This window comes from Podarcis erhardii (assembly GCF_964252035.2).
Source record: "Podarcis erhardii genome assembly, chromosome: 4".
NCBI classification, from domain to species: domain Eukaryota; kingdom Metazoa; phylum Chordata; class Lepidosauria; order Squamata; family Lacertidae; genus Podarcis; species Podarcis erhardii.
In genome coordinates, this window is record NC_138508.1 from 41,574,703 (window position 1) to 41,590,435 (window position 15,733).

Genomic DNA, 15,733 nt, shown 5'->3' on the forward strand with positions numbered 1-15,733 from the left:
CATGTACATCAGGTTCCCTAAATTTACCAGCATATAAACAGATCCAAACAATGCATACTACTTGATAAAAATACATGTGAATGAATGCTTACCGTATATGCTCTAGGAATATAGTCTCACGTAGAGCTTGACTTTTACTCATATACAATATACTTATTTTTTTGTATATAATTTTGCATATGGGCTTTTTAAAAAGACAATTATCCCTGACAGTGCACAAACAGCTCAGGCATAAGCAGGTAAGAGAGCAAATCAATCGATAGTGTATACTTAAAAAATGCACACTGCCTCTCAGTTTCCTTTAATTATCAAAGAAAACAAATTCCACAGCCTGTCAAGCTATTTTGTTCCATTGCTGAACCACTCAAGGTTAGAAAGATCTTTGCAATGCATTTCATTCAAACCCAGGAAACAGCAGTTGATATAAACATAGAGGAGGTGTTAATAAATTGAGCATTTCACTCAAAATGTTTCTTCTTGTTGTGATTCTTTCTCTCTACCAACACACTTAAATTCATAAAAATTTCATGCTCTATTTAAGTGAAGGACAAAATAGTGCTGACTTCAGCTAAGTTTATATACAAAGTTTCCCATGCAGGCCAATAAATGTCAGTTCTGATGTTTCAGCAGAAGTTTCATATCATGTTTAAATAATAGTTCTCTAACCCAGCCTTTGGGATGTTCCCCCATGCAAAAATACACTCAAAGTAAAATCGCTAGCATATGCTTCATCAGAATTCTGCATGTGTTAATAATATCATAGTACTTCTGTCTTCCAACTGTGGATCTGACAGTGAAAAATTCAGTACAGCAATTCAGATTTGTTTATGCAGAGGTTTCACTATAGTAGTTCAAAACAGGAGTTTAGAAATGTGCAGAAGATTTGCTGTGGGTTTAGAGTCCAACTGAACTCTGTACTCAGCAGATGGGCAAGTCTTATACTTGGCTACACTCCATATGGAGTGTTTATCTTCACAGAGTAGAAGGATAATACTTTGCAAAGTATTAGAGTTTGCAAAGCATTTTGTACATTATGAAGGGCACAGAAATGACGCCATAATTTTGTGTTCCATAAGTATAGGCATGTTAGTCTGCTGCAGCAAAAGTAGAAATGATTCATACCTTAAATATGAAAATATTTATTACTGTGGTGTAGGCTTTTGTGGAGTATAGTCTACTTCACTGATAAAGTAATTAGAGTGCCATACTGAGAAACCTTTGGGACTTGGGTTACTTGCTATCCTATGAGAATAAAATGGGAACGGGGAACAACTGTGCATTGCACTGAACTCCTTGGAGTAGTTAATTAACAGAAGAATTCTAGAAATTATTTCAAAAGTTGCTTATTTACATTTAAATTACCATATGCAAATTTTTGAAAAATTATCCATAATTTTTGTCTTTTTCAATTATGCATATGCTATTCATTATGTGATGTGTAAATAGGCACAATAGATCTAAGAGTGGTTTGGTGATGAACCCTCTGCCTTTTTGGTGGCCTTCGCCCACTTACCTCTCTGGACTAATGTCCCATTTTAAACAAGTTGCCAGCCAAATGTGTTGTAGAGGTTGTCAAACCATCATTAGTTTGGTTTGGAGACAGTGGCTAGATACTAACTTACATTAAAATAAATTAGTTATCCATCATTTATAGATACCCTTTGCATTTTTTTACTGTTTGCCTTGAATTCAATAGAGATTATCCATATTTGATAGCCCTCACCACCATTTTATCCTTTAAATTAGTCATTATTTAAATTCGGAATCCTTTCTTTCCTCATGAAGAATGGAGATCTGCACTATTAACTAAATGCCTAGTAGCAGAATTCAAAGCTCTAATTTCTGAAGTTCAAACCAGGATATTGGTTCAAAGTGAATATTTAAATAGTTTTCATGAAAACTATCCCATTAGGAGGATGACAGTTCAACCATTTTTCTTTTTGGTGAGAAAGAAGCACATTGTAACTTTTGGCTTTAAAAGTAATTCCCTGCAGCAAGACAATTCCATGCTTAAGCTGTTCAAATTCAAATTATTACAGTCATTGTGTTCTACTTTACTTTTCTACTTCCTTTTAAAAAGAAGAAAAATATTTTAAATCAAACTTTTTTGGAGTAACTACATAGCTGTCACAAATTGAAATCACATTTCTCATTGAGGCTATAATCCTAAACATCATTTCTGGGTAGTCTATTGAAATCAGTGGAATTTGTATCCAAATAAGCAATCTGTCTACTATCTGATTAAACTTAGAGCAATTCTTTTTACTTTAAACAAGTCCAGAGTAAAGGATGGGAAATTGTAGCCTTAGTCTGAAAAAAATTCACAATAATTGCTGCATAGATCCTTGGGTTCAGAATTGTCATTGTCATACTGGATGAGTCAGGTGCAGCCAACACCATTTTTAGCATTTTGGCATATCAGATACATAGGCTTGTGATGGCTCTAATACATATAATGTAGCGATTTGGTGGTTCTCTGCTCCTCACATGCCTGCTCCTATATCTGTTTTTGTGATGGATGGCTTCATATGATAGAACATGCACACATTCGCAAGCACCCATGCCAAAATAAACTTGGTTGTGTCAGTACTGCTTGTTGCATGCCACCCCAATCTCTGAATGGTGTGAGGCTCCAGGCCTTACCCAAGATTTGTGTTTCCTTTTACAAATGAGGCACAGTGGAGACTGTGATGCCTTTATTATTGTTGTTATTTAGTCATTTAGTTGTGTCTGACTCTTTGTAACCCCATGGACCAGAGCACACCAGGCACTCCTGTCTTCCACTGCCTCCCGCAGTTTGGTCAAACTCATGCTGGTAGCTAGGGGAACACTGTGGTTTATTTGCGTATACTGCATATACAACCTGAGTCTACGATGGAGAGGTTTCCAAGAGGGTCACTTGCTTTCCCGTAGGCACAACAGCCTTGGATTAAAATCAGAAATCAGACATGTGTTCTGTCTCCTTCTTACAGCCTGTCCCAGTTTTTGCCAGTGCATCACTGCCAACTTTCATCCTAAAAATTCTGTCCTTTTGTCTCCTGCTTACTGCCTCTCTAGAGGAAGGAGGGGCTCACACCCCCACTGCTGTCCAGCACAAAGTAACTGCTTTGTTAATCACCCACCTCCCTTCCCCCCTTGTTTCCATAATGACTTGGTTATTAACAAGCTTTGCTCCCCTAATAACCCGTAACAAACTGATGAGCGATCACCAGGTTGGCCTGCCTTGTATTTTTAACTTAAGAGATTTGTAATGGTTTAACTTCCCAAATCTTGATTAAGTCTACCTTTTATTGGACCCAGGAATTTAGGGTGTCACACACCCCATAAACTGGTAACAGTATCATGGGTTGGTTTGCAGTGTTGCCACAATGCATTGGAAAATCTGGTAAGTGCCTTCTGGACGACATTTCCTGACTGCATTTCCTAAACATGCAAAACCAAACCAAAATACACTTGCATAAAACCTTTGCCTCTAATATAATCAAAAAGAAATCCATACAGTTTTTCTTATAAGGAGCTAATGCCTACTATGGGCTGTTTAGTTTTCAAAAGCATCCATGCTACAGTAACATTCAACAGACTTCCAATCTTTAATAGCAAATATATAAACTATTACTTAAAATCAAAGAGCTTGAAGGAATGTCAGGTATTGTCTAGGTACATACAAATGCGGAGACCGGATTCCCTGTAATTAAGCCTTCTCTGAAAGAACACTCCTTGGCATGTCTTTAAAAATATTTCTTATAGGAGATTATCTGTGAGCCACTATGTTATATGTTACTCTTGGATTCAGAGTAAATGTGCAAGATTGTATATGGAACAAGTACTTAGGGTACCAACATTAGAAGGGAGGTAGGATGGAACTTCTAGTTGACTTGAATATACACCTCAGAGTGCTTTGTGTAGCATATCATGCACTACAGCATCTTATATTTTTTGAGTTATAAGCTTCAATAAAAAAAAAATCAAAAAAAGAACCAATTCTAAAAACAAAAATGAGGTGAGCAGCATAATTTATAAATACTATGCTTATAGAGGCACCATTTGGGTATGTGTATTTTGCCTCCAGCCAAGCAGACACATAGGCTGTACATGTACACATCATTCATAATATTTTGGAAATACTTTCTTTGTGCAAAAAACAAGAGAGTGGAAAATAAAAAGTAGCAGAAAAACTCTGGCTTCATTAACTTATTCCTCAACTGTATTCATCAGTTCTTACTTGTATTGAGAAACATTTGCTAATTGCCACCTTACCATTCCTATAGCTCAGATCCACTGCCTGCTGCTTCTCTCTGTGGCAAAGACAAAAACAGTGAATTCTATTATCTTTAGTGCAGTTCTTTAAATATTTGAAAGTAGATCTATCCTCATTTCTCATATTTAATGTAGTATTAACATATTTTAAAAACTTCTCTTTCATTTCTTCATGGATGTGTTTGCACACATAGTCAGTGAATCCCAAGTCATGGACCCGACTGTACATTTGTGGTCAATAATGGCTATAAATGGTGAGTTTGGGTCTAACCAGGCATTCTGAAGGCATTCAATATTTGTCTTATATTGAATTATCCATTGTTTCCAATTCCAAGTAATCATAGATGAAGCCAAACTTTGGTTCTTTATGCATGTACAAATTTGTTCTTTTTGGATTTAGTGAGACTAAATCCCTGCCACCTCCCTTCCAAACATTATTCTTTAGAGAATTATGTTTGCATTTCAAATAAAAAATGTATTCAGTATGTTCGACTAACTTAGCACATGCTTTTATAGTATTCTTTCTGCCTTCTCAGCTTTCTGACAGGTAATAAGAGATTGTGGGTTATATATTTGTTTATTAACATTGCTATTCAAGTTGTACCACTAGAAAAAAATGATATTATGTCTGCTTCTGTTGTACATTTATAAGGGTGAAATGCTCCTCTTGTGAAATTTTGTAAAAGCTGCTACTGTAGAACAATGAGAAATTGACATACTTTATATTGAGGTCTGTTCTGACTTTAAACAGACACGTGCATAGTATTGGAACACAGTTATTGTTTTTGTAAACCAAATAATGTATTTTGGAGCTTGCTTACATGTGTATTTTAAATAGGCAACACTAATTAGACAAGTTACAGAATCTAATTTAAGTTTTGGGAAATAGGAAGTATGCTGCAAACATTGTGCGCAAGAACTATGAATAAATAGCTGCACTTGTAATTCCTACTAGCAAGGCACATTTGGAGGACACGAACATACAAAATAAAGAAATTCTAATTTGAGTGTGTTGGAAAGGCAGAGCTGTGTGAAATCTATATACTTATAGATATTTTTAAAACTTTATTTTGATGTCTCCAGGGCTGCCTTTTTCAACCTTCGGTCCACAGATGTTGTAGTTCATCAGGGGACCCAATATTGAAAAAGGTTGTTATACTGTATGTAGATATGCATGCAAACAACTTTTATTCCATTTTCCTCAGAACAATTGCACAGCAAATATGAAAAGCTGTAAAAGTTAGTAATAGACGTTATGGAATTTTATAACAGTAAGGGGAAGAACTCTGGTAGTTGAAGTGGTATTTATGAACAGATGCTCATCTTTGTGGTATATCAATCAATATACAGACAGAATGCTACTCATCTATTGCCTGTCTCAAAGGCCTTTGTAGCTCACATGCTTAGTATTAGTGATTTTCTTTCTCAGGTGCAACAGTGCACACATTTGGAGGCTTTGTTTCTATAGGAGTGGTTAGAGCAAACATAATACGTTCTGTTGTACTGCATCTGTTGTCACCTTCAATGACTATAAACGTACTGTATTTTTCGCCCTATAGGACACACCGGCCCATAGGACGCACCTAGTTTTTTTTGGGGGGGATAAGGGGGAAAAAATTATCCCCCCCCAATTGTGGCTTCAGCGCGCCCCGCGCTTCGGGCAGCAGGCTGCTATCCGCAGTCTAGGGAGCCCTGCGGGAACTCCCGCAGGCTCCCCAGGCTTGCTGATAGTTTCCTGAAGCCTGGAGAGTGAGAGGGGTCGGTGCGCACCGACCCGTCTCACTCTCCAAGCTTCAGCGAAAGCCTGCATTCGCCCCATAGGACGCACACAGATTTCCCCTTCATTTTTGGAGGAGAAAAAGTGCGTCCTATAGGGCGAAAAATACGGTAATAGGTTTTTCTCATTCCCACATGGAGAGTCATGTTTGCTTCCAATTGCTAAGCAGGAAGAGTTAGCAGGAGGCAGGGACTTATTTGCCTCAGATTAATGGGTCTTCTCATGGTCAAAACCTAAGATGGTGCCATGCTTTCCCCCTATTTAATTGTTGCAGCTGCATTGCCATAGCACAGTTGACAAAAAAGAATTGCACTTAGTAGTTCTCCTTTTTGGTGGCAGGCCAGTGTGGGCTGGAACTGATTGCCTATGAAAGCTAATTGGGAACTTTTTCCATTATTGCCTCTTGCTTTGTGGGTCTTTTCTCCTTTTCTGAAATACTTATGAGTAGAGCAGTCCGGCCTCTGGATCTTTCATGCTGGAGGAGGGTTGGATACTTCTACCTAGTTTAGTCTGGCTGTTCCCAGCTTACCCATAGGGAATAGACAGTGCAACCTGCCAAAATAGGGTGTACTGGGGCAAGGAGGAGGAGGAGTTCAAATAGGTAAGGATCTGCAGGACCCTTAGCCAGTAACAAGTTATGCTGAGAGACCTAATCTGGGTCTGTTTGCTGTTCAGGCATGATCACTTCCTGTGAAATTGCGGGTGTGCCTCATATAACAGTCCAAAGGATTTTAAAGAAATCTCTCAAGGACCAGTTGGTCTGCTGCAAAGCAGCAGAGGCTCATGAGTGTGTGCACATGTGTCCACATGTGTCCACATGGACCTCTGTGCATTCTGGGGCCTTTGGAATGATGTAGCTTCAAAAAGGTTTACGGCAATATTCTATGCCTCCTTCAGGGTGCTCTTCCTTCCTGGGTGAATTCGTGTATGAGGCTGTGGAAAGCATAGCTTTATGATAACTTTCTCCCCACTTTTAAATAAAGACTCTCCTTCATGTGTGCATGTGTGTGCATGTTTAATGACAGTGAAGATATTCCAATTCATGCTGGAGTGAAATACAAATAAAGTGGAATTTCCTCATTTTCCTTCTGTATGGAGAATAGAGCGGTATGATTAGTTTCCTACATGACTACACTTTGGCACAGCTGTAGTATTCAGATCTGCAACTAATATGTATGCCTAGAAGTGCTATCTTCTGATGCATTATTTAACTTTTTGCATATAGTATGATCTTTTATTTATTCTGTGTAAACTTTATTCTTCATGATGATGTTCTTACATATATTATCCATAATCATCCACTCAGTACTGCTGGCTTGTTGTACTGTATTTATCTTTACTATCTACTCTGCAAGTGTTTGCAGAGTAATAGCAAATAAGTTCAAATTTTCTTTTGAACGTACAGATATGAAATACACTGATATTCTCAGTGTCAGGGTTATAACCATGACTTAGATTTCAGTCCTGAATAAATCTAATTGGATAAAATATATGTTGATTTAAAATAAGACTAAAGGGTTATTCATATCTGTGTGTCCGTCATACACATGACAATTGTGCCACATCAGTTTCATATGGAAAGTCACCTGTTCATATTGCTCTGATAAGAGAAGCTTGATCCTGGAATATAGCATGACAAACAAAATACAGGAAACCTAATATCCCTGCTGTTGCTATGGCTCACTTTTCACATGAAGGTCATTTTAGACAAATGCCTTCCCATATGAAAGTAAGTTATAGCTTGTATGTGCAAACTGTACGCATATATTTGGTGCCTGCTTGCAAATGTGTATTGAGGTTCAGTAACTTAACAGGCTGTTTATTAAGACAAATCCCGTTTACCTTTTCAACTGTGAGGCCACAGTTGTTGCGCAGTGCAGCTGGCTGTCATTGCTGGGGCTTCTCTTCCCACACACCTCAACAGCCATGGGGATAATCATTTCCTCTCCTGTTGGCTGGGGTGGGGGGAAGGGGTTGAATTTTTCCCGCCCACAAATCTAGGAATTGTGGGTGCGTTTTGAGCACATTGTCGGGGGGGGGGTCCAGTGGCGCAGGAAGGGGGGTGCAGTGGATGTGGGACACCCCAGGGGTCATCACTGAGGGGTGACAAAATGGCAAAAATATGTGTTTTCGGAAAAAATAACTCCAGCACCCACTGCACCCCCTTCTTACGCCACTGCAGGAGCACTCTCCCCTCGAGTGATTTCCAGAAACCAGAAGTATTGCTGCCTCCAACTTTGCAGGCAGAACACAGCCTTTATGGTTAGTAGCCTTCAACAGCCCTCTCCTCCACGAATCTGCCCAATCCAGAGGCGTAGCTAGGTGAGGCAGGGGGCACTGGGCACCACACCGCAGGGCCTGCAGCATGCCTGAGCTATGCATCTCTCCTGAGAGGGAGGGTGCGGGCAGACTGCCTGCAAGCTCCGCGCTGCTTTTTCGAGCAACGCAGGGCTTGTGTCTGCCCACTGCCTCAGCTGCCCTACAGCTGAGGGGAAAGCTGCAGAGACTCCACGCAGCATGCCCTGCCTTGGCTCACCCTGCCCCCATGGGCAGCTCTCTCTCTCCCGGTTGCAAGGATCCTAGGGGAGGTGCTTCTTTCCGAATGCCCAGACAAGGGCTGAGGGGTGATCCTTAAGAATTGGTCTTATTCAATGTACCGTATTTTTCAGTGCATAAGACTAGATTTCCCCCCTAAAAAAATAATGTCAAAAATTTGGTGGGCGTCTTATAAATAGATATATCTCCCCCCATTTCCCTAAATCTGAGTCCCCAAAAATAGGGGGCATCTAATACATGGGGGCGTCTTATAGACGGAAAAATACAGTATGTCATAGGGCAATCCAAACCCAAGATCAAACCCCAATTGTAAACAGCCAGCAGACTGACTGGATGGTTCAGGATAACCCTAAGCCTACTTACATCTGTAATCAATAAACACTGTGGCCTGTTTTGATCCCAGATCATCCACTTAGGTTATTTTTTGCTTCTCACTCCCCAGCTTCAGGGGTGGTGTGCTCACTGCACCTGGGCTCGCAACTGAATATTAATACACATTATTGTGTGGTTCAAAGTCATCTAGAGGAAAATAAAATAAGAATCATTAGAATTATAATAGCCTGATCCTTAATATGCATCTGATTTCAATATTTGTGTTGGTTTCCTTGCAATTTTAAGGTCAGTCTTCTATACTGGCAACAATTGAAAGTGTGGATAAAGATTTATTTTTTTTCATGAATTGTATTTTCTTTTCAGTGGGATGCTATAACAGAAATGGATGAATATAATCGCCCCATCCACACTTACCAGGTATGTAATGTTATGGAACCCAACCAGAACAACTGGCTTCGTACAAATTGGATCTCCCGTGATGCAGCTCAGAAAATTTATGTGGAAATGAAGTTTACACTGAGGGACTGCAACAGCATTCCATGGGTACTGGGAACATGCAAGGAAACATTTAACCTCTACTACCTGGAATCAGACGAATCCCATGGAATTAAGTTCAAGCCAAACCAGTATAGTAAAATTGATACTATTGCAGCTGATGAGAGTTTTACTCAGATGGATTTGGGTGATCGCATCCTTAAACTGAACACAGAAGTTCGTGAGGTGGGACCAATAAACAGGAAAGGATTTTTTCTTGCTTTTCAAGACATTGGTGCATGCATCGCTTTGGTCTCTGTCCGTGTTTACTACAAAAAGTGTCCTTTCACTGTTCGGAATTTGGCTATGTTTCCTGACACTATTCCAAGGGTTGATTCTTCATCTTTAGTGGAAGTACGAGGTTCCTGTGTGAAGAGTGCTGAGGAGCGGGACACTCCAAAATTATATTGTGGAGCAGATGGGGATTGGCTTGTTCCTCTAGGACGATGCATCTGCAGCGTTGGGTATGAAGAAGTGGATGGTTCCTGCCATGGTAAGATCATTGTTCTTAATTAATTCCAGGGCACTTTTTGTTGTTTTACCACTTGGCCTGTCATCCAGGTTTCACTGAACTTAATGGCGAAATCAGTTTTATGAGCTCATGATCTATTTTACTGTTGTATGTTGCTCAGGATATATTCAAATCAGAACAATTTTCAACAAAGAATACAGAATGTGCATGTTCAGGGAAAACAAAGATGCTTACTTGTAATAAATTAATGGGTAAAGCACAATAGTTTTTCATTTGTTATGAAGAATACAAAATTTAAGTTGCTGCATGAATATCAAATATGATTAATTCGATGGAAGATTAAAGATTTACTGCTATGTACCTAAGGATCAGAGTATCATGGAATTGTAGAGTTGGAGGGGATCCTGAGGGTGATAAATAAATTCATAAGTGTGAAACAATACAATATATAAAGGCAATATTTGTCTTTAAAGCACTACATATTGTATAAGATAAAATAAGCAGTTACTTCTGAGAAAAGAAACAGCAGATACTTTGCATGAATACTAAAGAACAGGTAGACGGTACATCCCAAGTGTACTGCTGCACAGTTACTTTGGTACTAGCACAGTTACTGCACAGTTACTTTGGTAACTGCTGCACAGTTACTTTGGTACTAGTTATTGCTGTGTTCTTTCTCACAGAAACAAATGCTCAGTGTAAAACATTAGTGTGATCACTATATTTGCAAGTGTATGTAGAAAAGATTGAAATGTTAGTAAGTTGAGACTATAAATGAAAGCTTTTGACAATGGAGTATGAGGGAATTTATTTGTGTCTCAATATAGTACAGTACCTCCCCATTTCAGGTTAAGCAGTGATCTAGGGGGGAAAATAGCATTCTGATATTTGGGCATGTGAATAAATATTCATATAATTTAAATATATAGAAATAGAAATATATATATTAAGTATTTCATTTTATTTCTATTTGATTGTTTGTATAAATTTGTGAACCACTTTTTAATACCAATACTCTTGGGCAGCTTACATCCATGAAAGAAAATAATAAAAACATGCAAACAGATAATGCTTCTGTGATGGGTATCTACCTAGATAATCTGTTTAATATGACTAATAATTACAAATAATAAATATATGTTCCATTAAACTTGGGCTTAAATAGAAACAAGATAAATGCTCTACATGGCTTATGGAATGTCCATCTTTTTGGCCCAACTAGCCACCATAGCTTGACCTAGCATTCAAAATAAACAGATTAGATAGCTCTGAGCTTAATGTTCTTGAAAAACTCTTTGATTAAAGTTATCATAATTAAAGTTGTGTACTAATGCTAGTACGTTAATCTGGAAATGCAAAATGTAACCACATTATTATTTGGGTTTGGGCGAGGGTGGTAGGACAGTTAGAACATCATTCAGCCCATGAATTGTGTCCAAAATATATTAATAATTTCTCATATAAAGAGTAGAACTATCATCTAAATGCTCCGTGGTCAATTATAAATCTATATATTAGGCCCCCCCCCACCTCTCCTGTACTTGACTGTGTATATTCAATAAGAGGATAAGGTCTGTTACAGAACCAAGAAAGCCTAGGCAGGAGCATAATGAACTTAAAAGCATGCTTATTCAACTATTTCTATTTAATTGCTTTAATTGCTTAGAAGGTGGGAAATTAGTGTTTAAACAGATCATGTTGTAAGATGACTATTTTAGTAGTTCCTCAGTTCGGCTTCCTATAGAGACAAGTGGTTTTATGAATTATTCTCAGGGGTGAATTGCATTTTCATACGTCTGTACATCTTTGAATGGCTGTTCTAGGTTGGTGCTATATTTGATGTGTTTTTAAATTCTACACAACACATTTGTGTCCATGCATGTGTAAATGAGTTCTAAAGTAAGCTGCAAGATTAAGAGCACTAAAAATCCTCTCCTGTCTGCCAAATGTTTTTTTAAAAAAATGAACAGTAACAAAGAACTGCTCAAATCTTCTGGTTCAGTTGTCAGTCTCTGTATAAGCAATCAATTGCCTTGCTCTACAGTGCCTGGAAACGTGGTCTGGAAATGTCTGGAAAATATGCACAGCAGCAGCAGACCATACAATCAAGAGCTGTGTGACAAGTGTAGTTCAAGAAAATGGCTTGTCACCTAGGACTGGTACAGGAAACCAGCTCTTATCCTCTGAGCCAGAGTAGCTGCAGGCCAACAGAACTGCTGTGCCAGTCCTTGGAGCAGCCCCTTCTTAATGCAAGTTTGAAACATCCTCTATATGACCTTGTATTCTGACATTGTCAAGAGTGTCTCAGCACTAAATGCCCTAGCTTGGAAGACCTAGATAGAGGATAACAAGTATGTGTAAAACTAGACCGTGTGCAGAAATGTAAAATGTACATTCATTGCTTTTGCTTCTGGATCCATGTGCCATGTGGCCCCCAAAAGGTTTCCCGAAGGGAATGTGGCCCTTGGTCTGAAAAAAATATATCTATCCCTGGTATAAACAATTAGAGGCTTTTAGAGACGATTATTACCAGCCATTAAGCATCTTAATTCCTCTTTTGAAAAGTAAGTGTTTTCCAGAGATAAACCTTTCATCAGGAGCACCTGCTTGTATGGGGATATATATTGTTGCTTAGGACAGCACATTTTAATCACTAGGTTAAAGCTTTAGGGAGGAAAGCTTTGGAGATACAAACTTTGGGAGACCGTGTTCTCCTTCATGGAGAGCACGGGTTGTGGTGGGGTTAATAAGACACCTCACTGTTGCCGGACGGGTTAGTTTGGATGTCCACCGTTGTGATTGGGCTCCTCTTGTTGTTGGTGAGAGTTTGATGTTGCCAATTACGGATTGACAGCCTTAGGTTATATATTTTTTGTGCGCAGCGTGGAGCTTCCTCTTTTTGCTGTGCGCATCTGATTAAGCAGTGGAGAGAAGCATTTCTTTCAAAAAAATGGTTGTATTGCTCCTTGCTGATACGTTGAATTTATACTTCTATTTCTTACGTTTGTACCTTCCTTCCTTTTCTTTCTTTGTTCTGTCCATTCTTTGCTTTACCCTTATTTAGAATCCTACCCTCACCCCTTTTCCCCTCCCCACAGGCAAATTTTAATCAGTGGCACTGACAATTAAGCTGTACTTATTTTTAAAACTGTTTTTGTTGCTGTTGTGTTATAGGGAGTGATAAAGAAAATATCAAGTAAGACCTTTTCCTATAGCAATGATTGGTATCTTTTTCTATATTAAGTTTTGATTTATCTTGTTCTTTTCTAGTTTATTTAAAATATATCTATATTTAGGTTTGGGTAATATGTAAATTTATTTATATTTAATCTTTCAATTGTTTAAAACAGGGATGGGCAACCTGTAGCCCTCCTTGATCAATCTAGTTGGGACTAATGGGAATTGGAATTCAGCAACATCTGGATCCCCCATCCCTGGTTAGAAGGCAAAGGATCAGCTAAACATTATTTCAAAGCTGACAGCTGACATTTTTCAGTTGAAAATGTGGAAAATACTCTGTACACACTCCATTATTGCTATACCTTAATTCTAAACTCATACATGCTTCTAATATTTATAATACAGTGGACTTATTTAAGACATAAAACTTCATCTAATCCTAAATGAAATGAAAGCAGCACATTGTACAGCATTGATTTTTTGCACACACACAAAATCCATATCCAAATTTATAAAATAGGAAGCTATTTCCTTTTTACTTGTAGTCATTACTCGATGATAAAACTGTGTTTTCCTCCTGATGTACATTGCAACATGAAGCCACAGCCATTCTCTTTTCCTGGCAAACATGCCTGTGTGTTACATTGCATCAGGGGTCAGCAACCTTTTTCAGCCATGGGCCGGTCCACCGTCCCTTAGTGTTTCCCAACCTTGTGCCTCCAGCTGTTTTTGGACTACAATTCCCATCATCCCTTGCCACTGGTCTTGCTAGTCAGGGATGATGGGAGTTGTAGTTCAAAAACAGCTGGAGGCACAAGGTTGGGAAACACTGGGCCGGACTATATTTTGAAAAAAATAATGAACGTATTCCTATGCCCCACAAATAACCCAGAGGTGCATTTTAAATAAAAGGACACATTCTACTCTTGTAAAAGCACGCTGATTCCTGGACCGTCCGCAGGCTGGATTGAGAAGGCTATTGGGCCACATCCGGCCCCCGGGCCTTAGGTTGCCTACCCCTGCATTAGAGCAAGAAGCATGCATTGCTACAGTTTTAAGAGTACATTTTTGGGCAGCAACTTGAAGAAGAAACATGAGGTACAGAAACCTAATAAAAGGCAAATATGAAAATAATGAATGAGTGAGAATGCAGTGCCTAAGTAATGCTTAAATCTGGAAACATCATCAGTCTAGGATTATAATTACATTTTATAAAGTATCATTTAATGCCATAGATATGGTAATATCTCTAGGAAACAACATAAAATCAAAATCAGACTTCTAAGATGATCATCTGTACTTTCATTGGAGTAAGTTATTAGTGCCTGCCATATTTTTATCTAAACCACATAATAATGCCTATTTTCCTTTGGGTTAGTGATTAACTATCAAAGCATTATGCTGAGAAATGTGCTTTCAAAATCAATAAAGGATTTCCTTTTGAATAGTGTAGCTTGGGAAATGCAACAAAGTTCATACAAGACCTAATTCATATTAAATCTCAAAAGCAAGCACAGATCTTGGGGATCATTAAGAGATCATGTTTATTTTCTTAAAATACTTAAGAAACATTTTTTTGCAATACAAAAATACAATGTTGAAATAAGTACTTGCAAGTATTGTGAAACTAGCCACAAATTAGTTAAAACTCAGAGTAATAACTCTTCGGTTGTTGACAAGATCTGCATTCTCCCTGGGATGTTTTGATTCCAATACAGTACAAATTTTCTTCATTGCTCCATAAAAATGGGCACTGCTTTATTGCTGCTTCCATATGACTTAGTGATAGGCACTTCTTATTTCCTGCTCCAAATGTCTTTTTATGATTGCATGCAACTTTTCCTGGATTTTACTATGATGGTTTTGCACATGCCAACAAATTCCCTACCAGCACCGTATTTCCATTCATTACACATTTTCTCAAGCCATTTCAAGTATTATCTTTGGTGTACATGGAAACCTTGAGTACAAAAGTATAATTTCTTGGATATTTCCCATATCTGGATTGGCTGCAGATGCCACAGGCTGGATCTTTGTAACAAAACTGGGATTGTACTGTCTCTCTGTGTTGTTGGGACATCTATTTAATGAGGATGACTTTCATGTGGATGCTGCAAAATACTGAGCTCAACTGCTACGCGGAAGCATCCTCAGTCCACTAAACAAGCCAATTAGCTCCTAACCTGGGAAGGATTAGCAGTCTCTTCTTCACCCACAGGGCAAAGCAATGAATCTCCTACTTTTCTATTGCAGCAAAACTGCATTCTGTCCATATTAGCTTCTTCTTTTTTTAAAAAAAAATCCAAAATCACTAAATATGAATTGATATTGGCAACAGAATGCGAATCAGCTCTTGAGTATTTCCCCAGGACTTTGTCTTGACTACACTTCCATCCAGTAACTACTCCAATCCAAGACATGAAATAATATAATTCACATTATGCATTCCCACTTGTGCTTTTTAGAGAACAAAATTATAATCAAAATATGCAGATTGCTTCCTTTCTGGACTTTTCCCCCAGAATCTCTGCAAGCATTATTTCCTTCATGTACTGTACTACGCTAGGTGGCAGTATTCTAAGACCTAATCAATTACTGTACTTACAACAGAAAAGCATATATTG

The 15,733-nt window shown here is 38.4% G+C and overlaps 1 protein-coding gene across 3 annotated transcripts in view; it reads left to right on the plus strand.

The window, feature by feature from the left end:
- EPHA6 (EPH receptor A6) overlaps positions 1-15,733 on the plus strand; it is a 348,542-nt gene that overhangs the window by 75,913 nt on the left and 256,896 nt on the right. For all 3 annotated transcript variants that reach the window (XM_081859642.1, XM_081859643.1, XM_081859644.1), the window contains exon 3: positions 9,287-9,950. In XM_081859642.1, the coding sequence (XP_081715768.1) occupies positions 9,287-9,950 (664 nt within the window). The remainder of the gene's footprint in view (positions 1-9,286; positions 9,951-15,733) is intronic.